Raw genomic sequence first — 27,278 nt, 5'->3', positions numbered from 1 at the left:
TCAGATGTCTCGCTCTGAGTGCCTAACGCTGTTAAGAGTTTGCAGCAGAAGCTGAGCTGAGTTCACAACAACAACATCCCTTCTGTCGAAATGGCTTTTTTTTAAGCAGATGACTGGGTTGGCATGCTTCGGTTTCACTCCGTCAAAAGTCAACTTGACATTTTTAAATGTGACAAATCGCAGTCCACAGTAATAGGCCGGTTCAGACGAGAGAGAGAGAGAGAGAGAGAGAGAGAGAGAGAGAGAGAGAGAGAGAGAGAGAGAGAGAGAGAGAGAGAGAGAGAGCTGAAAAATATGTGGCCACTGAGACAGAAAAATTACTTTAAAGGGTTAAACCCTGATGCTCTCATTTCCTGTGACTCAGCTGGTCCTAGAATGTTATCTTAGTTACCATTTAAAAAATGTAAAAGTACAGACTTTTCCCCTAACTGACTAGCTTCATTGTATGTCAGCATCACCTATATGGTATGTGGTGTTGGTGGCTTTCCACAAGCATGTACCCCAAATTACTCACGTCAAATCTTGAATTCTCCATATGCCACTATACACTATACTATACACATTTGCAAAGGCAGCACATCCGCTAAAATTGCTGATACCAATATGAAACCGCCTTACAACAAGCTATTTTGCTTACATTACCTCACCCACACTCAAAAGAAGGGATCATGCCAAACAGATATTACCCCATGCTTCCACTGTCACACCACTATTAAGCACCAAGGCCATGCGGTTTATCATTTCAGAAAGTTAGCACTGTGCACATTCACTAGTGATCTGTGTGCTAAACTCAGGAGCCACTGCATTCTAAAACTTAATACACCCATACGAATTCGTAAGTGGCTTTGGAATGAACACAAGAATGTTCAGAACTCCTAAAGTGTGACAATGAACAATGACCACCAGTGGCTCAGCTAGCAAGGAGTTCATCTTGAGTGCAGGCTGCCTAGGAGCCAAACGGCCACGTCTGATATAGACAACGACCTGGAACCCACAGCGGCAGAACAAATTGCCTTCATTTCCCCCTGGGGACAGAGCAGGCAGGTTAGCCAGGCTTCGTCTCGCCGTTCTCAGGTACTCTGTGATTCATCAGGTGCCTCTGAGCTGCTCGGATATTGTCGGTGGAGTAGTGCCTATCCTCGAATTGGCACCCACTTCAATGTGGTGCACTGTGGGATGCCATTGGCTGCGTGCAAGTGAGTCAGGAGGACTGCGTTCATCTCGCCTGAGAGCCTACATGGGTGCAGACACAAGCCTGGCCTACAGCTGCCAATTCCAAACAAGTTTGCGTGAGGAGGGGTGAACACAGAACACCAGTCTGAAATCAATGATATGTAGACATTTTTATCGGTCGTTTCTCTAACTTCTGTTCAACTGCTACAATTGCTGACTTACATCTTACACACCTCTTTCATGCACCATGGACCAAACATTAAAACGAAAACATCAATGTCGTAAAAGTAAGTGTGGCAGCAGTATGGTGTAGTGGTAAGGAGTGAGGCTAGTATCTGAAAGGTTGCTGGGTCAATTCCCCGCTGGGGCACCGCTGTTGTACCCTTGGCCTCAGCAACTATCCAGCTATCCAGAGTGTCTGCTGAATGGCTATACTGTAATAAAGCAACAATGCCTGGCAAACAGGAGCATGCAATGATTCGTATTGCCAGTATACCTAATACTTGCTATTACTGTTCCTTACTATTGTTATTGGCATCACTTTGGTATCAATACTTCATACTACATACTTCATACTTCAATGGCAGTGCTTTTTTTACAGCAATTGTGCATGTAATGGAATATGGGAAACATACAACTTGTACATGCGGTAACTTTCTGAACATCAACAGCATCTGTCTTAATAGTTTTACAATGATGCGCATGGTTCTTTCCTCATATTGTTTGCTTTGATAAGGCAGGCAGTGATCTATGCTCCAGCAGTCTCCCTAATGCGTGTCTGACAAGAATCAATAGATTGTTTGAAGAAACGAGTTTAAAAATCCAGCCCACAAGCAAATCTGACACCCAGCAGAAATGAGATGAACGGAGACAGAAGAAAAGCAGTGTCTATTCCAAAAACCCTTTTAATGCTGAGATAAAAAGGCATTTAAAAAAGAAGCATTGCTCAATACACTGAGAAACGCCTGAATCACATCCCACCGCGGGCCTCGGGGATGTCTCCGGGACGTTTGAAATGTACATAATTCAGCTGCTCCGCGAACTTCAATCACTTCTGCATATAAATTAGGTCCAATTTGCCTATCAGCAGCATCTCGAATAGAGAGCAGCTAAATTTCCACATCGCATTACGCTGAGGAAAAGACAGATGCGCGGCGGTCAGGGCCAGCACCCTGGAGATGCCGCGTCTGCTGTATCGGTTTACGGCGTTCGCTGACGACGGGCCAGAGACAGTTTGGGGAGTGCAGGCAGATGGCTGTCTGACCCTGGAGCAGACCGTGCGGTCAGGACTTATCCCTCTATCTATCTACAGCGACTTCACCTTTGGACGGGATATCGGTCTATCACAGGGCCATTACCCACAATCCACCTCTTCCAAAGCAAGTGCCAAGAAGAGCCTTGAAGTATTTGCCATGAATCATTTGGGGGGATGAAACAACCTTTCCCGGTCAGCGCAGACACTAATGAAAATAGCACTGACACAGTGAAAACCATGTAGAGCAACACAGCAGGAATCAAGGTGTGCAGTGGTAGTTAAGAGGTTACGAGCAGCTGGCTCCTTGCCCGAGTTGCCATATGTCCCTGGACCAGGGACAAAGTGTTTTTTGGAAAGGAAACTGACCCAGACATAAGGTCTGACATCCGGGTGGAAAACCTTACTGTCCCTTTCTCTGAAGTACACCATGCCACAGTAACAAGTTACACTTCCCTCCTCGTTAACACACTGACAGTGTCGTGTTAAAACGCTCCCCACCCTCTGAATACACTGTGACACACTTCGCTATTAACTCTTCATTAGTCATACATTGCGGCACACTTCTGCATTTAACTGAAGAAGGTCAACATGTGCTCTGTGTCAACATTAGCTTTAAACCTGTGCAATCTGCCTTATGGGGGGGGAGGTTGCACGGAGCAAATGAACGATAGAATAAGCAAGACGTGGTGTTGGAGTTAGACTAAACTTACTGAGGAGGTGACACGCCAGCATCGCATGCGCGTGACCTTGAAGCTGCCCTCCTTGATCTGGTCGTTCGGCAGCTTGACGTGGAAGTTGAGCTCGTTGTTGCCGGCGCTGACGATCACATGACAGCCCTTCTCAGGGAAGTCTGTGATGCAGGGGTCAAACTTGATGTAGCCATAATACTTGAGCGTCTGAGCCAGGCGGATGAACTAAACGTGAGGAGACAGGGTAAATAAGTATTATAATAATAACAAATAAAATATAGTTCAACATGTGCAAAACACCGACACTGACCCTGTAACTGACTCCACAAAGAGATTATGAAGAAGCAGTAACTAAAACCCAGTTTTAGGTTCACAGAAATATTCTGCATCTACACAGGAGTAAGTAAATGCAGGATGGGAAATCCAAGTTTGCAGCAGAGCTTTAGATTTAGATCTAGAGTGCTTTTTTTATTAAAGAGAAGATTAGAGTGACCTCTTTCTTAGAGCCTTTCTCCTGCAAAGACTTGAGCTGCCGATGCTGGTCTTTATTCACCAGGATCCATCCTCGCTCGATATCCGACACCGTCTGGAGGAGAAACGCACGATTTAACCCTCTCTCACACATCCCGTACTTCACTCATCAGTCCAAGATCAGTACAATTTCAGTAAAATCACAGCTTCTTTTGATACACATCTAAAGCCTATTTGAAATATGAAAAAAACACAACCTGATTAAATCTGACTTCAGTCTGCTTTTTCCCCAACTCTAAGTCATGACTTTAGGAAAGTTTCCTGTTTTTGTATGCTGTACAGAATCAAAAAATGACATTTGATAAAATGCATTCCAGTCATAGGTACAGTACAAACCTAACCCCTTTATCAAGAAATGTAAAAGTAATCTTTTTATTTTCATGCATTTTCTGTCTCACAATGATATGAACCCCCTCTAGCAGCATTCACTGTCATTATTTTGGAAATTATATTTAAAATAATTTTCTTCACTGGTTCTTCTTGTGAAGTCACTTAATGAACTACAGACCTTGAAAAATGTGAACACAAGCACACACACAGGGGCAGACACACACACGCACAGACATACATGCACATACACTCATGCACGCAAACACATACGCACGTGTGCACACGCACACGCACACACACGCGCACACACACACGCGCACACACACGCGCACACACACGCGCACCAGCTGTAAATAAATGCCAGAATCTTCCCCCTCAGTAAGAGCTCCAGTGCTCAGCTCGGCTCTAATCGGAGCATCTGCGGCATGTTTAGGGAGACATTATCCGAGCTGTTGATCTGGGATGTTCTATAAAAAGAATCAGAGCTAAGGAATCGTCTGGGGAGCGAGCGAACATCAGTCCCGACGCTAGCCTGAAACGGTGCGAGACGTGCGAGTGAAGGAGGTATGTCTGAGCGCTAAGGCCACGCTGGCAGCTCCCCCGCGGCCTCACTCGGCGCGCTCTGAAGCACGCAGCGGCAGATGCACTCAGTGGGATGCAGAATGAAACAGCACCGGGCACCGCAATAGATGACACCCCTTGCTTCTAAATTTAGCAAAAACGTGCAGATAAAAAGGACTTCCACATCACTGCATTTTGCAAAAAAAAAAAAAAAAATCTATTTATGAAGCCAACACGTCAGTTGGAGGATTTTATTTGGAGCAAGCCATCTGAACCAATTAACAAGTAGAACTCACATAGGAAGTCAATCAATCAATGTATAGGTATAAGAATTACAAGTGACTTAGAGATTTCATCTTGAAAGACCACTGGTATATTTAAATGATTTATCTTTGCCTATATTAGACATCAGCCAACAGATTTCTTTGTAATTTGTGAGGAGGGCAACACATGAAATTTTCACCAGTGAACGAAGCAATGCATTTACTGGTATTTCAGTGTAAATTTTGAAGCCCCAACGGCTACTTCAGTGCAGCACCGAGGGACAGAAGAGCTCCATCTAAAACTGGGGGAACCGGACACGTGTCTGTGCGCTGGCTGTGTGTGAGACCTGGCTGTGTGACGGCTGTCCTTCTGCGCCGGCCATGAGACTGCGTGCTGTATGTGCGTCTTGTGTCATTTTGAAGACAGAATGAAGGAGAAAACAGTACTGCTACTCACTCAGCGACGCTCCTAATGAAGATGAAGTGTATCTGGGGAGACGCACCACGCACACTTCCCACCCCCTCCCTCCCACACCGCCCACCCCACCCAATGCACTGACCCACCGGGAGGTGCTGTTCTCTAGCTCTAACTGCTCTGTGATCACCCCGTTCAACTGCAGCACCTACCTGGGCGTACAGTAAGTTCAGGCCCACCCTGTTATCCATGACATCATTGTCATAGGCTGAATCCCAGTAACTGCAAGACCAAAAAAAACAATATCAGACAGACGTGGAGAAAACAGCACAGAAATACCTGAATGAGGATCGTTTAATCAGAAGTAATCAGAAAATAAAAACAGGGTAAAACTGACTCCTGGATTAAACACAAAGATGATAAACTGACTGCTTTAACGACGGACTCCTTACTGCAGCGTTTCAGAGCAGCGTCTTGGACGAGTGTGCGGTCCTCGCTGAGCATAAATAAACTTCATTAGCTCAGGGTATCGGCACTCGTTGGCCAGGAGCCCGGACTGCGATAAAACGCAGCACTTAATGGACAAGTTCTCTTTTCCCAGTGCACCAGAGGAGTGTGAGGGAACGCAGTCTCGGAGAAAGCTCAGCGCGGGCCTAACTTTGCAACGCACCTCAGTTAAAACAGCTCTCACAGTTTAGTTTTATTTTATGTTTTCTCTGCCTTAGACAGTATTTGACGTCAACAAAATTATACAACAAAATCAGGCATTAAAAATAATTTTAAAAATGGCTTTGATTGATTATTAGCCATCTCCTTGGGGATCCGTGGGAGTCTTCCTGTAGCTTTGCTCTTTTAGATTACAGGTAAATTAAATGGTCAGACATAACAGTATCAGGCAGCAAACTGAATTCCATGGACTCTTCATCATGTTAAGTCCACAGGTCCTTATTTCTCATCAGTAACCAAAGCCATGAGTTTGACCCTGACAGGACAAACGCCAGCCTGTTTCAGACACCCATGTTTCTCTCTTCAGGATATTAATGACTCTGTTTTCTTTCATAGGAACATCTGACAAAGTGATCCATCCAATTCCTTTGGGCTAAAACTCTGAGTTACGATTTATGGGTATGAAGCGCAAGCATAAAAAAAGTGCTGGCTGAAAGTATTAACTGTATACTGACAAAACAGATACAAATGATGTGGCAATGAGGACAGCAAGCGAACAGAATATGACTGTAAAATAATCCCTACTAATATAATAATTGCCATTTATTATCATCACTGACAGTTTACTATTTGTTTATTCACTGTCTCCCCTGATTAACAGAATTTCACTTTGATTTTACTTTGCTTTAAATTCCCTAAAGTCACTCTACCACAACAAAGCAGCTCTCTCATTTCCTTAGCACTTACACAAACACAATGCCAGCATTTTTCTTCCCTTAAGGGGGTAAATAACATGGTCTATTTCTGGTTTCTACCAGCTCCACCCAGAACATTTAACAAAAAAAAAAAAAACCCTCTGAATTAATCTTTTTCCTGATCTCCTAAACTAGGGGTTAAGATTTTCTGCATCCATGGTTTTCCTGCAATGCTCACAGCTCTGAGAGGAAAGTAGGTCAGTGGAATGAAGGTTTTTTTTTTTGGGGGGGGGGGGGGGGGAAGAGAAACCCAAAAAAAAAAAACCTACATCTCGTTTCCCTCTTTCCTAGGAGGGGTTTAATGAGGAAGTAAATGAGATAGTGGGGCTGGGAGGGACCAGGCAGACCTGACTGTGGCTGTATTTGTTACTGTTGAGTCATGGAGAGGAAGAGCTGCTATAGGGTTTGGAGTATGTGCAGTCCAAATCTTGCTCCTTACTCCCCCCATACCCCAGGCCCTGTACTACAGCAGCAGTTTCTTGTCCATTGTACCATATTTGACTGTAGATATAGGGCTATAGATAGCGACGGCAGGGTAGCGTAGTGGTAAGGAGCGAGGCTTGGAACCGAAAGGTTGCTGGTTCGATTCTCCCCCGGGGCATTGCTGCTGGACCCTTGGGCAAGGTACCGAACCCGTAATTGCCTCAGTAAATACCCAGATGTATAAATGCATAACAATGTAACCTGTGCAAGTTGCCCTGGATATGAGCGTCTGCTAAATGACAGTGATGTGATGTTTGTATGGACAGCAGAGCCACACTGAGGGCCGTTACACCGGCCTTTTTAGACTTTCGTTTAGTGTTTGCAGCCTAATACGTGACATCACATGCCTAACTGTCCCTCTGGAGCAGTGAGGGGAGAGTATCTGTGCGCCGTCACCTTTTACGGAGGACGATGTGGAACTCCGGGTTTCGCAGGCTGGTGACAGACACATAGGGCAGCTCGAACTCCTGCAGCTTCCGCACAACTGGAGGGGGGCGGGGGCGGGGGCGGGGGGAGGACGACAGGAAGCACAACAGGAGATCCCATCAGGACAGGCCCCGGAGGAGGCAGGAAGGAAGTGAAAACATATACATACACACACACACACACACACAAACAGATGTGTTTCACTCCTATCATTATGGTGGGCTCGTGCCCAGGGCCTGCTGCACTGCTGTGTGTTGGTATGAATCAGGGGTGAGGAGAACACATGCGCTGAGGATAAGACACTATTCAGTCCCTTCACATTAGAGTAGAGCCCCAACTGAATGAAAGCAAATCTGTATTTTCTCACCATCCATATGTTCCACTCATTACAGCGATCATTGCTCACAATATTGTATGAGTACGAGAAAAAAAAATGACACTTGCTTAATTTGTTTCAAGACAGTGTAAAATCCAATTGTTAAATATTCAATGAAAAACTCCCTTCATACAGGAGAAATGACTTTTCAGGCCAACAATCCTACAATTGAGCACTACAAGCGCTCATTGTTCCTCATATGTGTAACCTCTGGATGGCTTTCCTCCCTCAGGCTATTTTAACTGTAATCTTGAAATTCTGCTGGGTTTGTGTGTACTGCAGGTGTGTGTGTGTGTGTGTGTGTGTGTGTGGGAACGTGTATCTGCGCAAGAGGGAGTGTGTGCACGAGCGTGTGCACGTGTGACTGCGTGCGTGCGTGCATGTGTGCGGGGGTGTCCAGGTGTCTGCAAGCGAACATCTGCGTGTTTGCATGCAGCTGCATGCACGCACGCGTGTTTGGCTCCATATGTTGACGCATACGGTTTGCGGCAGATTAAAACCCGCATCTGTGCCAGAGCTGAAACTGACACTTCTCCAGGTCGTCTGGGGCTGGACTGCACTGCAGCGGGTTTTATGTCACCACTGACAGGTCCTGGAAGGACACTCAAAGGGCCTGGCGATGCGCAGAACCGCTCCAGCAGGAGGGACCCCGCTTGGCCCGTTCCCCTGCTCGGTTACGAGCCTGAGCCAAGCTCGGTCCTGAGGGCTCCCGCTCTCCAAGTCCGAGTAAAAGTCAAGGCACTTATTAACCCCTCCTGCACCACACGAGCAAACAGACAGCCAGCACTCTACTCCGGACTGATACATCTTGTGTACATTCACAAACACATAGAAGTGTTACACAATATTTCAAACATTTGACTGTTCAGGAATAACAGCTTTGATCAGCTTTAGCTATCAAAAGGTGAAGTCAACTGGCTGTAATGGTAGCAAATACGTTGAAAGTACCTATTTTTGATTCTTACGCAACACTGTGAGTGCGACGGTCTCTGATTTAAAAAAAAAAAAAACATTATGCATTGTGAAAAATGCGATATGAAATTGGTAACTAAGATACAGAAAAAGCATACTGCAGTTTAGACAACAGAGGCTTACAGCTCAGAGCTCCTTTGTTAAAGGCAGACGCTACGCTGCTAGCTGACTCATAAGCTGTGCCAGACCCACCAGCTTTCCTCAGCCATTAGATAAGTCTCTGTGGTTGCTGGAGCTGCAGCTGCACTTCTGTCAGGTGCAGAGTGTTTGCAGGACACTGAGTTTTTCTCTCAGGAGTTTCCCTAACAAGGAGGAAAAGGCTCCAGGACCTTTACCCCCTGTGAGCATTATAGCCCAATGTAAATAAACAGAATATATTTAACATCAAAATCATAGATATGTTCATTGTCTTTGTATTTTCACTGATCCAAATTTCAGCTAAAATTTTTTTGCACTGGAAAAAAAAAAAAAAATCACATTTCTATTGCCTCTAAGCACCTTTAATGACATGATATCCCACTATCTGCTGTATAAGTTAAGGGAAGTGCATGTATCTGTGTGTGATTATGTGTGTGAGAGAAGGAAAGAGTGAGTATAACACTGTATCCTGCAGATTTACATATTATTTTTGTGAAGACACATTTCAATGCATGATACAGATGTCAGGAGGCAGCAACAGCAGCTGAAGGAGTTCCAAAGCAAAAACTCTTTCTTTATCAAACGTCAATCTTCAGCAGAACAGCTACACACTTCCTCAGAGGAACAACAGCGTTGAAAACTAGACCTGGCAAACATTCCAGCCACGTTCCATTTGTGTTACAATCACATTCTGGAATATGGAGTATTCTGGAACCTGGAGATGAGAGACCGGAGCCCAGCAGCTAACAGCTAAATAAGTTAGCAGTCAGTAACACAAAATCACACAAAACGTAGGAAGTGCAGTAGGGGCTACTCACAGGTGCAGCCTCCCTCCAGCCCCTCCCGGATCAGGAACAGGCTGAAGTATCCCACCAGCTCATCCGGCAGGTCCAACTTGGACGCCACGGCCTGCAGATAGCAATAACACATTCTGTCATTCCTGCTTAATCACATGAACCTGGTGCATTATGGGAAGAAGTGAAAGGTTTTAATCAAAGCAGAGCATCAAAGATTATCTGTACTGGAGACTGGTTTGTAAACACTAATTCAGTTCAGGCTAGATTCAGAGAGCGCAAAATTCCTTACTTCATCTTTGAGCTTGATTCTTCATTCACAAATCCAGACAAAATCACTTCTTTTGTACTAACAGACACGTCTATTTATAGGCTTTCAACTGAAAGTCTAGGCAAAATGCCCCGTGTCCAGTCCCCACATTGTGATGCGATTTCTAATCCAACCACAAATGAACTAAACTCTACATTCATTTTACCCCAGTCTTCACATATCTGCAGGGTCTTAACCTCCCAAAACTATTACTAATGGAATCCCATAAACTGGAGGCAGTAAAAGAGGCTTCGCAGAAGATCAATACGTGAAAATCACCCACTTTAGACGCAACTGCACTGGGCCCTTTGTCTGGACCTGGTTCTTAGTCTCTCGAGTTATTTGTTATTTATGTATGATAAAATGATTACTATAGCAATTGACACAGGTTCATTTCAGGACTGTATGGACGCAGCTGCTACATCGTCCCTGCTGTAAACAGCCAAAGATCCCACAGCCTGTTCCAGTTATCGCCCCCTTGTTCTCATCAATTCAGATCTGAAGTGGGTTTCCAAGGTTCTGTCATGGCGTTAGTCCATCTTTTTCAATAATATCATTATCTTTTTTTAGAGAGCATTTTAAAGACAAAATCAGGTTTTAACTGTGTACTGCTAAGGTAGTGTTAATTTGCTTTAATATTTTAATGTATACATTGGCATAGAAAGCGTAAACTAATGAACAACATTGGTGTAGCTGTAACAGAGACTGCAATGCCGTCCTATCTGCAGTGTGTGCTTTGCTTGGCATCTCTAATTTAGGGGCAAAGCAGAGTACACAGTTTGCTTTTTGATTTAAAGTAAAAGCGGCAGACCGATACACGGGGTTTGAAATCAAAGAAAGCTGAAGCGCAATGGATTAATAATTAATCCTCAATCATGTCAGAATGCCATTTCTCTTGTCACAAAGAGAAAGCACAGGGAGTGACCTTGAAGCCCTGTAACCTGTAACAATCAAGATCAAATACTAGTGACTGACTGAAGGCTATGTGCTTTGTACAGGAGGATATATCCACTATGTATATGTAATGATCTGGGCTAGACACTTGTCCATTCATAGCAAGCAAACTTACAGTTATACCTTATCAGCTATATCAGCGTGAAAACACACAGTAATCTGCCCTTCAAAGTCTTCTAGGTAGCTACTCAACACAGCCAGTGGAGTCCGGCTGTAAAAAGCATTCATTCTAGCTGCGGTTCTAAGTTTGGAGGATTACACAGCCCTCTGCTTCCTTCCCAGGTCTTTTAAACACTGGACAAAGAGGTCTTATGATCCGTCCCTTCGTGTGAAATAAGGGGTTTATGGAAAACGACCGGTCTAGAATTATCAGGTGCTGAGAGGCTGTTTATGTTCTGACGACAGCCAGGAACCCTCCAGTGCTCCTATACCATACATGTGCGTTTTAGGGTCAAATAATATTTTAATGAGGATTTCCATCTGCCAGGGTTCAGTCTGCATTTTCTGGCAGCTGCCCCAAACAGAGCCGCATAGTTTATTCATGAGGCAAGACAGACGAGCGCTTCACTGGAATATATCAAAGGGTCCCGCACCACTGCAACGCTTCAAATCCTACAGCAGGGACCCAAGCACACATCAGCGCAGATGCAGTACGGTACTGCAGGTGGGACCACACTGTAAACGGTCCCCTTCCACTGCCTCCCGCTACCCAAAAGCTCTGTCTGTTATCTCAGACAATTATTATTAGACATACATATCCAAACTGTGTTTGGTATCGACCCTGTAAGAAAGCTCAAACAAATTCGGGGAAAGCAAACAGGAAAATCAATCATGCAACTAAGAAGACAGCAGTCGTACTTTCACAAGCCCAGTCATTATCCCGAGTTAGACTTTAAACCAGCCCTAAAAGTTAAATCCTTGGGCAGTTTTATTACGAGAATCACTGTAATTAGAGCACATCTGAGTGTTCTAGAAGGATCCTCCTGCATTGTCCTCCCTGTGAAAGTGGATAATCAGTATGCAATATTTAAAGGAGACAAAAGGATCAAAAGAGCGCTACGGCCTGGCCTCGATCCCAGCTCTGCCATTGGCCGACAGTGAGCAGGAGCCCACAGCGGCTTCGGTACGTCTTTCCTCGTCTCACCACTCTCAGTAAAACCTGCGAGCTGTCAGACCACTGCGAATATCTCGGATGAAGTGAGCAGAGTAGCGCCTATCCTCCAACTGGCACTCACTTCACTGCGGTGGTCTGTGAGACATGTAGTGTGAAAAATGGCCGGTGGCTGAGTGCGAGTGTATCAGAGGATCACATTCATCTTGTTTCGGCATTCCTGCAGAACTGTGGAGGCTACCACCGTGAGAAAAGCCTTAATGAGCCGATGCCATTTCCAAAAATAGGGTTGCATAAAGGGAAACAAGCGTTAAAAAAAGATCAAAGGATTACTGAATTAGAATTAAATGTGAGAAGCAGAAACACAGCCGAGTTTTTAAGTACTGAAAACGAATGTACGTCTCCAATAAAACCAAAAGTGGTCAAGGGAGAAAACATTCACAGACATGGACACCATTTATCTGTACCTCTAATTCTAACCCATACCTCTAAGACGTCCTCGGTCTGATCTGAGGTCAGAATGTTGATAGTGACTTTCTGACCATTGGACAGGTAGATCTCCAGGTGAACCTCCTCAGTTGGGATCTGCTGAGTCTCCTATGGGATCAAGAGTCAAAAATGCAATTTGGTGAGGGATTCAGTGATTCAGTACAGAGGGGTTCTGTGCGGGTGTGAGGATTTAGCGATTCAAAAAAAGAGATTCAGTGATTCAGGACAACAGGGAGGTGTGGTAAAAACAAAGCAATACAAAACAGTCAATAACCAGTAGGGTTAAGATGGCAGGACCACCCATCACTTTCATTAATGAATGCCACCCTACTGCCACTGCAGTCTCAACAACTTTAGCCCCCAAATGCAAGAATCAATGGAAGGTGGGGAAGAAAAACAGACCTCATTAATCACAGATGCTGGGACAACGCTGAAAGCTATTTCAGCTCAAAGGACTGCGCCACAATTACCACTCACCTTTGACCGAGGTATAAACCTGTAAAAAGTCCAAACATGAAAGGGCAGAGCAGGGAAATGATTTAGTCTGACAGCATTACAGCAGAGCTTTTAAGGACTTTTTTTCCCATGGTTTCACAACTCCTCTCAGCATGATGAGAGAGGCTCTCCTGTACTGTAGGATTCCAGGAGTTTTTCGGCAGCGTGGGGCTGGCGGGGGACGCGGCACAGATGGGCAGGGGTCAGAGGGGAACAGGGTAACAGGGTCACATGCCGGGAGGGGGGGGCGGTATAGGGTGCAGAGACAAGACAGAAAAAGGGGCAAGGCTTCTTCTGGAAATCAAAGCGATGTCAAAGCCCTGTGATTATTTCCGTGGAGCCCCACACTAAATGGGGAGTGAATGCGTGTGGGATTGGGGGGGGAAGATTCACAGAGAGGCAAAGGCAACGTGGTAAAGTCCTGAGGACACAGAGGAAGTAGAGTCTGAAGACGGGAGACAGACAAAGGAACGGGGATGGGGGGGGGGGGGGGGGCAGGTGAAACACACACACACGTGCAGGTACATGTACCAGAATGCTGCCCAGGAAACATTTTTTAGCCGCTGAGTCACCGAGCTGTTACTACTGCTCTTGTGTTTAGGTTGTACTTGCCTGTAGCTGTGTGCTCTGCTACTGGTTGCTTTTACACTCACTTACCTTCTATCTGTCTTCTGCACTAATAATGTCTGGATAATGGGCATCTAACAAATCCATGAATAAATAAACACCCCCCCCCTTCTCAGACACACCTCTTCCCCATTTCGCAACTGGGGAGGCACGTCTTGATGAATTTTCACATTCCGGTGTTGCTGAAAGCAAGTAAAGGGGCTCGAATTTATGCTGTGCTTTCATAGGTCACAAAACGCTCCCTAGCAAGGGAGGGAGTGGGTGACTCACAACACATCACCTTATGCTTAACCCTCTCACAGAAATGACGGACCCCGACAGCACACCGACAGCACCCCCCCACACACGTGACCTGAGCCAGATGCTGTGATGAATTACACTACACTCCGCGGTGACACGTCCTGACCTCTGACCTGCGTCCCTACCCACAACACCACTCACGTTGTTTAGATCTGTTGTGCCTCATCTTGCGGAGGTTCGGTCGCTCGGATGGGTTTTTACTTTACGAAGCGTGGCAACATCACATGCGCCACCCATCAGTGCGAATTAGAACATGAGTTTGCAGAGTCGCTTAAAATACCGCATTACTGTTAAAAAGGCTTACTAGGTCTGCACAGGCACGATGCGGTTTCATTTCAGCGGTGTGAATTTCTCCCAATGAAAAAAAAATTCTCCCAATGAAGAAAAAAAAAAACACTAGTGCGCTAAGCCAGACATTTCTCATTTTTTCCCTGATCATTAAAATCAGCAGCAAAAACATTTCAAATGTATTTATAGGTGTGGGACTGCACAGAGGCAAAATCAAAACAAACATTGGTAGAGGCTTTTCAAGGCCGCCTTAGATTCCACACACAGGGGGGAGACTTCGCCAGGGCCTTGTTTTCAGAATCTCGAGTGCCTGGAACTCTTTAGTCAGCCATCGCTCACACAGGGAGGCTTCGGGGTGGGGGTGGGGGTGACGGGTGTGAGAGTGGGCAAGCGGACCTTTCACCTCCCAGCAAAGCCAGACCACCTCCCACACCCACGGTGACGGTGGAGGGTGAGGCTCTTTACAAAGCAGGAGGATTTGTTCACTTCTATGGCTACAAACCAAGATAACAGGAGAGACGTGTACATACCTGCTGAGCTTTTCGCAGGAAGCTGTTGAACAACTCGCTGCCTCCGAGCAGGGGGTCCTGACGCACTGCAGGGAGTGGGGTTGGGGGGGGGGGGGGGTGCAGAAAACCATTTATGCTTTAAATAAACAAGGGAACATCAGGGGTACAGGCTACATCAATCCATGTAGTGACATTTTTATGGACACAAATGTGAAATTTTTATTATATCCAATACAACTTTATTGGCTAATTTCAGCAATCACTCTGCTAATCTCATAATTCTGTGAGAGAAACAAAGAAATGTAACACTGGCTAATGTGTGTCATGTGTAGTTCAAAGGCAAAGGCCACTGCTGTTAGATTATATAGACTATAGAGAGATCTAAACTTACAACCTGAAACAGCCTGACCAGGGGAATGAAATGTAATGTGTGGGAATATGCCACACTCATACCTCTACAGGAACAATGATAAATGAGCACTTTCTTCATACACCAGCTGCAGAAAATAATTACTGTACAATATGATTTATTGTGGTGTTGTGTTTACACCACAGATATGCAGAAAGCATAAAAAAACACCGACGCTGGCTCGTCTGAGGTGATATTCGCTAAACCGTATTTAGAGGAAGCTGTGCTGATTGGTCACTCAGCCTCCAGCCTGCCGCTTTTATGTTCTGCTCTCCAGCATAATTTCACCCATTCAAATCATTCAATCGTAAGCCATCAGGCTCCAGATTGCACGCTACGAGGAGGGATGGGAGGCGCCGACCGCCGAGATCTTTTCAAAAAGCCACAAGTGCTTTTCAAAAACATCAGGGAGCACCACGCTGCGCTCAGGTCAGTGTACAACAGGGCACTCCGCGCAAGAGCTTTGTGCGGGATAGCATGTGATGCAAAACACACAGTACACCCAGAAATACTGATCGCAGTCAAGAGCAGGGCTAACACAGCAGCTAGACAGCCACCACACCTGGCAAGCTGTCATATGATACACATACACACACAGCATTAGCATTTTTGATCATCCAGAAACAGTATCAACATTACCATAAATTAGCTGACAGGTTAGGGGAAAAAAAGAGCTGACAAAATTGCTAAAAACAGTTTTCCAAAACAACAGCCAGTTTGTTAAGAAATGTCACTAACTTGTTGCATTTGCCAGACAAAAAGCTGACAGGCTATTTTTATTAGCTGACAGGACTGATCTCTGAAAATATTTGTCTTTAGGGGTTTATAATTAACTGCCTTGTTAGATAGCCATGCATCAGTCATTCTGTAAATTGCTCAGTAACAGACATACTGCCTCCTGTATTTTAGTTAGAAACTGAGTCAAACATGAAAAATAATCTCCGCAAACAAGATGTTCCAACACAAACACAAACATCACGACACGTTCCAGCGTGCTAATCCAAATGTTTTTTTCTGATAAGGTCAAAGGTCATTACTGATTGTGAAGTACTTTTTAATAGCCACTCTGCTGTTGGTCGTACTTCAGAGTTTACAAAAAGGGGTGCATATTCAGAGTGAGCCAGATGAGATTAAGGGAAAAGGTCCATGTTTACATTGGTACTCATTGTAGGACTCATTGTAGCACATAAAGACCCGACACTTGGTTCTCTGCACTGAAAACTCTCCAAGGCCCAGTTACACAATCACATAACCGACCCATTCAACGGACGATGCGTTCATAGCAGTTAATTTTCCACATCCGTGTTAAATCATGACGTAACCCTGCAAGACTCCATGCCAAGTGCAGACTGGGTTCTCCCAGACTGGGAGCAAACATACCCAACAACACCGGGCCCGTTCCGCTCAAAGTGCCAGAGCTCCAGCAGATTTCACAAACCCAGCTGGCTGCTAGCCGTCCCACTCATTTCCTATGCGCAATAACAATAAGCCAAGGCCTGAAGAAAATGTCTCACAACTGCAAGTGTCAGCAAAGACCTCTGAACTGAATACATTTCTGCAGTTCTGGAAGGAGAGACAGAAGCAGACAATCTCACAAGTTTGGCAGACCTGCCACGGACACAGCAAAATTATACCGCCCAGGTCAACTGGGAGGCTCTTTCTTCATCCATCCCCGTCCCTTTTTAAGGACAGATACTTGGAGGCACAGTTCTTGGAGTACTGGGTGGTGATTTATCACGCATTAATGTATCAAGATGGTGATGTCATGTGGTCTGGATCTGAACTCCGGTAGGACTAGCCCTCAAAACCACACCACACCAAGTCACAGGACCACCAAAACTGGATGACACATGCCCGCCACAGAGGGGTTCAGACTACACTGCAAAAAGCCCCAAGTCCATTGGCCCAGACCATTCCGCCCTCAAAGATGCCACACGGGCATGAGGCCGTCACTCACCTGCCTGCATGTACTTCTCCAGCTGTTCTCTCCTCTGCTCCACCTCCGCTGGGGTCAGGGTGAAGATCTTCTTTGGAGGAAAGGCAGGCACCACATGGCTTCCGTACTCTTTCTTTATCTGAGGGGGCAAATGGACACGGGCTCTTAGGCTCAAGTAGCATACTTTTACAGTCATGTACATATATATATATATATATACACACACACGTGTGCAGGCCTGTGTGTGTGTGTGTATGTGTACCTGTCATTTCAAAGTCTTACTCAGCAGCCAGACAGTAATACACAAAATCACACTGCAGCGGCTGTTCCTTAGTGGCTAGAACGTATCACCTTCACCATTTCATGTCCCTCACTTTGACACAAAGTAAAGCTGAAATAACACAATAACTTGCCAAGCAACTCGTCTGTTAATGGCAGCAGCTACTCAGATTTTGAAAATGCTTGATACTCCGTGTGCCATCATCAGGGAATCTCTTACTTTCAGCGATATCACCAGTAAAATGACAACATGAATCCACAGTGGGGGGACGACGACACATTCAAGCATGTTGCTATGGGCTGACAAGGTCCTTTCTGCCAATCTAATCAAGCCTCAGACAGCAGTGGCGGGTTCTCTCAGCATGAAAGCAGAGATTCACATTCGCACAGCATCTCAATCAGGCTCTACAGGCTACCAAGAGTCGGCCAGGCTTATGGGTGAATTCTGCACGGCACAATTACCTATCAGTGCACCACAACTGTGATTGTCACAGGAAACATACTGAACAGTCTCACAGGATATCCATTCTACTTGCAGAGGCTTATTGTGCAAGAGAAGAATGCTCTGGAAAAAAAATGGCATTTATGCAAATGCATGGTCTACTGTCCTTATGAGGACGCAATTAATATTCCAAATTTGCCAGCTGTAATTGGACGGGGGGCAATTATCACAGGTTGGCTGCATCTGCGTACCATGGCAACCCCTTCGGTGGGGGGGGCCCTGATCGCACTTGGTCTGGCAGAACCTTGACCAGATAAACCCCCCCCCTTATGTTGCCTGTTACCTAGCAACAGCAGTTTTTCAAGCTGGAAAGTGCAGCTTTGAAGACGGAGACACTGGAGTTTGGCCTTTCTCTTCACTCAGCCTGCACCCAGGTCACCTCGCATCACCCTGTGTGTTTGCACATAATTTTTCCAGTTTGGAGTCTGTAGAGGGGCTAATTTAGGGATGCTAGAGGAAGCTGTTAATAATGTCACAGTGACAGCATGTTTTTTTTTCAATGTTTAATTTTAGCACACATCTTCAAAACCTCGTGGTTTTGCCTTAAAGTGGCAGATGGCTTCTCACATTTAAAAGACTCCAGGAGCTGTTGTGTTGAAATATAAAACAGGGAGAGGATGTTTTGGCTGAACGTACCAGACAGTTATAAACTTGCCTTGAGAAGGGTGCCTGACACTTATGCCCACTGCATCCAGAACCCAGATGCTACCGAGACCTTGAGTCTGTAGTGACTCACGACGAAACATCGTCCCTGACAGCGCTACCGGGTTTTGAAAATAAAACCCCCGCGGACGGGAGAGGAGAGTACACTCAGCTAGTCCCAACCGCAATCACTGCACTTCACACTGAAGAGGCGTGAGAGGACCGCGCTCAACTTTACAGCTGCATGGCGCATTCGCGCGATTAACGAGTCACTGCATTTCACACGTTCTAAACGGAATGGAATGGAAAACGTCCTTCCCCAACAAAGCCCCCACCCCCCGCCGGGTGCACTTGTTTACTTCACCCAATATGAATGCAAGACCATTTTCCTGTTTACAGGAGTGAAGACTGAGGAAACAGGAGAGCAGGCTCTGTAAGCCACAAGTTAATGAGAATCGAGGGAGAATCACTGGTGTTGCAATATTTATGTATTTGCTACAGCTGAAAAACAGCAAAGGGGTCCTGCCTTGTTGCTTTTAAGCAATGCAGCTGTGTGTGAAAGGGATTGGGAGACATGTTAGCCCCCATCACACCCCTTGCTCACTGTCACCATGGTTTGCAGAGTCAGTAACAACAGGTGTCTGAAAATACAGGCTTAGAATTTGAGAGGGTTTGAGAGCCTATGTTTGAAATAAACGCCAGGGGAATACTTAATTAAATTCTTTGCTTTCCTTTAACATTAAAGCGACTGAAAGATCAGGGAAAACTGACGTGTATGATCCAGAGCTGTGGCATTTCATACTGAGAAGAACAAACATGTAATCCCCCTTCAGAGCATAACACCGTCAAAACTCTAAACTCAGACAAAAATCCTGTCAACACTGTCAGCGTGACATGAGAAATCAGAGGAAAGTGCTAAATGTGTAAAAAGCCCCTGTAGGAGGGAGCACAGAGTCTTTAACAACACTGAGCGTTGCTGCTGATCTATTAGGGATGAACGGGTAAAAGAGAGCACATATTATATTATATTACATTATATTATATTATGTTACAATATAATACAGAACACATATCAGTAACAATAAATCAGTATTGTTGATCTATTAGGGATAAGCAAATAACTAACAGGGAACAATGTGAGGGCCTGATACAGAGTTAGGAATAATCAGCGATTACCTGCTCGTGTAGGCCGAGGAGCTGGCTGTAGCGGACTCGACAGTGCAGAACTCCGTTGACGTGGATGTTGTAGGCCTGGAGGAGGAGACAGAAGGGAGGCGGGTGGTGAAAACGGGTCTCTCAGCCCCGCGGAGTAGCAGCGGTGCACAGACGAGCCACCAGCCGGCTGATCGATTGTCTCTCAAGCCTGGATCAGCGGGGTGGCTGAGGCTTGTGGGAGACCACACCATCACATCCATGCCATCAAAGGCTCTGAGGAAAGCAGGCAGGAGATGGATTGCGTGCAGCCTCTTCTACATCGATTTCCATGAGACTGAAGGGGAGTACTTTGTCTTTTCAGTGCAGCCATTTCAAAACGTACGACTACACTAAAATAAGCTTAAGATAAGCTAAACCAAGCTGCAATGATCAAATGACAACAAATCCAAATCACCCTGGGAGATGAGAAAAATGATTATGTGGCTCTCAGGTAGTTCAGGGAGTTAATGCACTTGTTCTTAGTGCAGGCTTAGCTCTACAGCCCAGATTCAAGCCCACCTGGGTCATCGGCTGACAGTGACCAGAAGCCCACAGCAGAGATACAAACCGCTGTCGTACCTGTAGGACAGGGGTGTATGTGTCAGCAGCGTGCCCTCACCTCCCTGCTCTCAGGTGCCTGCGAGCAGCTCAGATGGTGCTGGGGAGGTATGCAAATCCTCCCTGGCGCATTTCCTCGGCTACGCTACAGGACTTGAATACAGTCACTGTTAGCGTGCAAGTATTTCAGAGGATTGCATTCGTGGTGCCCCAAGCACTCTCAGACGAGTGCACAGAGTGCTATGCCAGACAGGCCCAAAGGCGATTCCAGAGGGGGGCGTAAGGGGGGGGGGGGGGGGGGGGGGGGGGATTAAAAAACGATTCTCAATATTGATCGCGACAAGCTTGGTTACGAGTTACTGGATGGTGCTATCCTGTAGCATATGCACAAGCTGACAGGCGTCTTGAGCGATGCCAGGAGACATGGAGGAGGGAGAATATCATCCCAGAGCGGGGTGTTTCACTTGCACTGAGAGACTGCTCAATTCTGAAGAGCGGCAAGCGGCGGTGACCTTGAATGACAAACTGTTTCACAGAAAAGTGTGGGCAGATGTAAGGAACCTTGGAGGCAGTAAGCACAAGAGAGTCGGCCCAGGAGACAGACAGCCAGAATGGGTTTACTGACAGTCCCTGTAGGAAATGTAGCTATTACAGTTAGGGAGTTTAGTGAGTCAAACTTTCTGTAGAGGGTAGCTAACATCACGGAGCGTTATTTTAAAGGACATTACATTACATTACTGTCATTTAGCAGACTTATCCACAGTGACTTACATAGGTTATCCTATCCAGTTCTTACATGTTATCCATTTACACAGCTGAATATTCATTGAGGCAATTGTGGGTTAAGTATCCCGCCCAATGGCACAACACCAGTGCCTCAGAGGTGAACTGAACCGGCAACTTTTCAGCTGTAAGCCCCGCTCCTTACCACTACACCACAATGCCACCACATTCAGTGGCCCATTGTAACTAACTGGTGATGTAAAAGTTACTGTTCCCCCTTTCATCACTCAGAATAATGGAGAACTGCACAGCTGACTGCCCCGCTTGTTCTGCTTCCATTACAATGTTTGACTCCATTTGGAAACTCTGTACCCAAATCCCATCCCCCCACTCTTTGACTGTAGTCCATTCTACAGAGTATCTAGATGCAGGGGGGAGCTGTCTCCAGATTCAGGTTCAATGTGACCCTAAACCTGGCGGAAACACAGTGTGGGGCAGAGGTAGGCAAGGAGGAATCATCAGTCGAGCGAGTAAAACAATCAGAGCACTGGAAGATCTACATGCAAAGCTATTTTGTTGTATCATTTAAAATGACCAAAAAACATTGGTTTGCCTTTGGGAGGTGGCTGGAGTTAAGGTCACTCTTATTCTCATATCTGACCTGACCTTTGTGCCTATAAACACTCAGTTTATAGAGCAAGATGGCTAGAAGGTAGAGGTACATATTAACCAGCATTAACTAATTATCTTGCAGAGTACACATTAACTGTAAGACAATTAACTTAAGCATGTGAGTAACTGCCTTGCATAACTTCCGTTTACACATGCTCAGCACACTGAAGACAGAGCAAGGCCATAAATACTGGCCCCAGATCACCCTTATGGCTCCTCAGTTTACGGTTATGAATGAGGATGAAGGAGCAATCTGCGCACAGGGGCTCTCCCTCTGGTTTACAGAGCACAGTCTGGGGTTACAAAATTTAGACACTTGCAAAAACAAATTAAAGTTATGATGGGAGGAACAGGACCTGGGTGTTATTTCTGATAAATTTCCAAGTAGGAAAAACAGAAAAGGTTGGACCACCTGGTGTTTACAGACCCAATAATCACTGAATGAAAGACAGAGGTGTTTTTTTTTTTTTTTTTTTTATTTCAGCACTGGCACCGTGCCTGGCTATTTCAAGCACTTTAGCAAGCTGTAATATAAGACCGTCTCACTTACATTTCTGAGTTTAATTTGACATTGTTTGCAAAACTCTTTGATCAGACGTCTGCTGTTTGCTTTGCGGGGTGTGGGAACGTGTGATAATCGTGCTCCAGAACACTTCTCCTTCTGCACTCCATCTGTTTGTTTTCACAAGAATTGTGCTGACTCTCTTCCCCCTTGTGCAAAGTTTATACTCAACACTGTGGTCATGTGACCGAGCTAAATTTGCCATCCCCGTTTTTGAAAGACAAGCTGTTTCTAAAGTGCTGGCAGTTCAGCTTTCTGTTTTTTCCAAGTCCAAACTTTAAACAGGACCATAAACTTCTTTAAAGCTTCCAAATGTGGAAGGCAGTGCTGTTTTTAAGAACAAACTGTAACTTTTATAATTCCTCATCCAGTTCAGAGGTAGATTACAGATATTAAACTTCAAGCACAACTATGCTGTGAATGAGCAGCAATGCTACCAAATCTAACAGTATAAGTCACAGTAAAAGCCGTATTAAATTAGCTTTAGGGAGGCCGTGTGGAGTCAAGCCCTGGTCCCTATGAAATTAAAAAGAGAATCCGGCGGGTATGGTCTCAAAAACATGGAATTTATTATCACGGAACATATTATCAACAATGAATCAGAAGAATCTTTGCTTGGCCATAAAACTGCCAATGATTGGATGATCACTACTTGACCAACAGTGCACCTCTGCATACTTCTAATGCGAACACATGCACCAGCCTCGACTGCAGGAGAAAGTGTGTGATGCAGGCAAACAACTATTACCATGTGGCAGGGTTCTCCCCATCTTTCTCCATGGCGGGGAGCCCATCCATTCCTGATGATATATGAGCTCATATTCCTGACTCTCTTACCATTGAAGATCCTAGGGCACTTATCAGTTCCCTCCACTGTTACGGCAAAATTCCTAGTTCACTGTTACAGCGAAACTTGGTTCTCACCCTTCTGTATCTAATCATGATCTGTTTAACTGACTAAGTAAATCCCCCCTCCCCATTCTCTCTCCACTTCAGGTGTGTCGTGAACATTCTGGCACAAAATGGCCGCCATGCATCCCCCCGGGTGGGCGCTACACAATGGTAGAGGTTGAGGCGAGTCACCCCTGCCTCTCACTTCAACACCCTTTGAGATCCATGAATGGTGAAAGCAATCCATTACTATAGCAAGTCACTCTTTCTGACTGCCTGCTGGAAACATCACCACCTTGTCTCGACTATTCGAAAATTACTTAAGGCTGACAAACTTTTACTGTACAACAGATTGTGACCAGCAGGGATGGTGCATGAACCTATCTGGATGTAGGAGACACAATAAGCTTGAGCGTAACTTGGACTGACAGGCGAGCTCTCCCTTACAGGCAGCTTTTGAAAACATAGCCCCAGTTTATGTAAGCCAATCAGGGGAAAGGGATGGGACCATGCATGCCACAGACTGAAAGACTACCACAATTACAGAGGCTTAGACCAAAGTGCTGTTTCATGTTGTGACCATAAACATCCTTAAATAAATTCATATTTGGAAGGAAGACGGTCGAGTATAACAGCGACTTTCCGGCTTTTCAGATTTTCACCTGAATGTAGTAAAACAGACAGGCAAAAATTACAGCATGAACAGATATATTTTTTTACACAATCCAGCTTGCAAATGCAGGTGATACTTCAACAAATGGCTGAATGTGAGATTAGTAAATGCGAAAAATAACATTTTTTTATTAAAATATCTTCAGTTTTGCTCTTAATGAGAAAAGATATAGAAATGGTTTCACAGCAAAATCATGTGACAGTTAGCTAGCAGCTTGTAGCTATATCCCCACTAAATATGGGATCTACCTAAAATGTTAATGTTGTTCATTTGTGTGGCAGCACAAAATAAATGTATTATGCTAAGGACATTACTTTCTACTTGATATGATCATCCCTTATTGTCTTTACTTACTTACATCACTAATAAGTATGCATTAACTACATTCAGGATAAGTCATGCAAATGCCTTTTCAGCATTTTCCAAAAGTGCCAATCACACTTATTGCTGAGCAGTAAAAAGATCACTTTTTACTCACTGTCACTGATCACTGTCACTCTCTGTACATAAACCAATAAATATACAACTTTCACAGGTAGCTTGAAGGGTGCAATTTTTATTGAATTATCTAAATAAGGTATTTCAATTAAGTAGACTTCATACACATGTAAGGAAAGTGTACACATTAAATGCAAGGGTGATTTCATTTGATTTGCAATTGATTTTATTTCTTGTCTAAAATGGTTGCAAGGATGCTACCCCTCATAAGTGTTGGGTTTTTTATATATCACAAATCAGTCCTTTGGTTTGAAGTACCAAGAGTTGCCTCCATTCATGATGACCAAGGTGTCTATTGTGGCCAGGACTGAGAGGAGGCCTAAGACCTAAGATCTTCATTTTGTGATCGCATGCACTGGGGAACTGTTCATGGCTATTTTTGTTTGCTTTTGTTTTCCAGCCGTAATAAACCTGGTAATTATGGTAAAGCTCATCTTCTTCATCGCTACCGTAAATTCCTTCACTAGCTGTCCTTGACATTGCCATTGTCCAGAATGGCTGATCTCCCAATACTTAGTCTTTTCCAGAAAACCTTTCCAAAAATTTATTTGAAATTGCAACACCATATAAGCTTAAAATTAAATGAATAACTGTAAGGTAGTATTTCTCTCATCCACCCTGGGTAACCTTTAAACAGTACACTCCATTTCTTACGCCACTTTATTGTGCAGATTCAACTCAACAGTAATGCACAGCAACGAGCAGCTCTTAATGCGATATTATCACCCAACAGCAGACAAACAGCTCTCTGTTTGACACTAGGACAGCGGTGGACGCTACAGACAAATTCCCAGACGCGGTTTGTTAGCCACAGAAAACGAATCGTTTCCATTTCAAATTCACCGTAAAAGCAAAACCAAACCTTCCCTTAAGACATCACTACCACCCCCACCCCCCACCCCCCACCAACAAACCACACAAAAAAATCAGACACACAAAAATGGCATTGTTCAGAAGCCCAGTGCATGAAACCAGGTCCAGCTCAGGCCAGAGATGAAAGAGGAATGAGTGTATGAGCTGGCTTGGACTGGCTTGCAGCACAGGCCTTTATGGTGTGCCCCAGCCAGCACATTTGTTTAACATGTATTTGACTGTACTGAATAAATAAATATGCTTGCTGTCAGCAAGGAGTACATCTGCTGTCAACACAAACTCGCTTTCAACACCCACAGCTTCATAAGGTTTGCTCAGCTCCTTCAGACCACTCATGACTGGCCTAACCAGCTGGAACTGGAATGAGGAAGGTCTTCAGAGGTAAAGGTGGGCTGGCCCGACAAAAATACGCAAGCTAAGAGATAAAGCTACATGTAAATCACTGCTTTCCACTCAGACCGGGGGAAACAGGCTTGATTCATCAAGAGGGATCTGCAGTCCGCTGCATTACTCCCTTCACGCAGCTAACATATATTAGGCTTGTCTGGACGCAACAACCACTGCACTTATGACGAAGTGCTGAGGCATAGCGAATGAAATCTGATGATGCGCTCACATTCCAACTGCGGCTATTCCTCACACTACAAGTCACCCGGAGCCAATGACGTCACCCGAGCAACCGGCAGGTGATGACGAGTTGCAGGGTGCCTGAGAGCAGCAAGACGATTAACCCCTGCTGTCAGCCGCCCCTATCTACAGCGTAACTACAGCAATTTATTTCGCCACTGCGGGCTCCCGGGCATCACCGGCTGATGACCCTGCAAGTACTATAACTTCCGAGCTACACAGCAGATCTCTTACTGTGCTCTTAAAATGAACACACATTCCTTTTTTTCCAACCAGACAAATAATACTGGATCAGGAAGGTCTCAACTGATTATTTCTATAATCGCTAATGTCTGCATCTTTGTAAGGAATCACAAACAGCCGCATTTCATGTGCACGAGTCCAGCCACATTCAAATGATGAGCTGAGCATCCAGCAAGGTTGTGTTAAAATGAATCAATGCAGGAAAGCCCCATCAATTCCCCTCCACTGGTGCAATGGATATTACTTCAAAGCATTACTTCAAAGCTATACACTCCTGCATATAGAGCTATACAAAGCTACACATTCCTACACATTCCTGATTAGCCATGTTTGAACAACAACATATTGGAATGAGGGACAAAGCTTGTAGTATAAATATTTATACCTCTGTGCAACTGCACCCATAAATCAGTGTTAGCCGTCTCTTGGATACATTCCATGACAGCACACTGCTGCAATGTAGACATAAACTATACTATCATTCTGCACTTTCCCTTAACAGTAATACCAATAGCCAGTTCCATGCATCAATTAACAACCCGTCCTGTTTCTACCAGCAAACAGGACTGGTTGTTAATCGATGCATGGATTATTCAGGATTGCTTCTGAAAGACTGTAGAAACCCTACCCATGAGCAAAATAGTGCTATTATTAGTCAACCAACTCATTTCGGCTTCATAGCCTCTTCACAGTTTTCGAGCATGTCAAACTTGATAAAAAATTAGGAAAGCTTTTGAAAGTTTTCAATTGACAAAATCCTAGTGTAAAAAGAGATTAACAATAAAATCCCTCAGTACCAGCCTTACTTCCTTTTACATATACAGCAAGTATAAAGGAAGCAGGAATGTGCCATCAGGCCTGCAGGAAGTACGCACAGCCATAAAGAAAGATTTTGCTCACGCAGGAATTCCGCTATTGAAATGCAAACCCCGTTCCCGCTCAGCCCTCTGCAAGCTCTGCACATTCTGAAGGCTGGCTGCGTCAGCGCGGGCAATCCTTCAGAATTAGGACTATCTCCGCGCTCTGCATTTCGAAACAACGAGGTCGCAACCCGCTTTCAACTTGGAGGAGTTCTGTAGTCATAAA

The 27,278-nt window shown here is 45.0% G+C and overlaps 1 protein-coding gene across 3 annotated transcripts in view; it reads right to left on the bottom strand.

The window, feature by feature from the left end:
- snx17 (sorting nexin 17) overlaps positions 1 to 27,278 on the bottom strand; it is a 38,868-nt gene that overhangs the window by 5,976 nt on the left and 5,614 nt on the right. For all 3 annotated transcript variants that reach the window (XM_036549372.1, XM_036549374.1, XM_036549373.1), the window contains 9 exons: positions 19,855 to 19,929; positions 17,277 to 17,394; positions 14,932 to 14,996; positions 12,689 to 12,799; positions 9,852 to 9,942; positions 7,518 to 7,605; positions 5,430 to 5,499; positions 3,611 to 3,703; positions 3,139 to 3,342 (listed from right to left, as the gene is read on the bottom strand). In XM_036549372.1, coding sequence (XP_036405265.1) covers positions 3,139 to 3,342; positions 3,611 to 3,703; positions 5,430 to 5,499; positions 7,518 to 7,605; positions 9,852 to 9,942; positions 12,689 to 12,799; positions 14,932 to 14,996; positions 17,277 to 17,394; positions 19,855 to 19,929 — 915 coding nt within the window. The remainder of the gene's footprint in view (positions 1 to 3,138; positions 3,343 to 3,610; positions 3,704 to 5,429; positions 5,500 to 7,517; positions 7,606 to 9,851; positions 9,943 to 12,688; positions 12,800 to 14,931; positions 14,997 to 17,276; positions 17,395 to 19,854; positions 19,930 to 27,278) is intronic.

The sequence above is a fragment of the Megalops cyprinoides genome, chromosome 17, assembly GCF_013368585.1.
Source record: "Megalops cyprinoides isolate fMegCyp1 chromosome 17, fMegCyp1.pri, whole genome shotgun sequence".
Taxonomy (NCBI): domain Eukaryota; kingdom Metazoa; phylum Chordata; class Actinopteri; order Elopiformes; family Megalopidae; genus Megalops; species Megalops cyprinoides.
The sequence above is the reverse complement of the archived record's forward strand: the minus strand, read 5'-3'. Positions and strand labels throughout refer to the sequence as shown.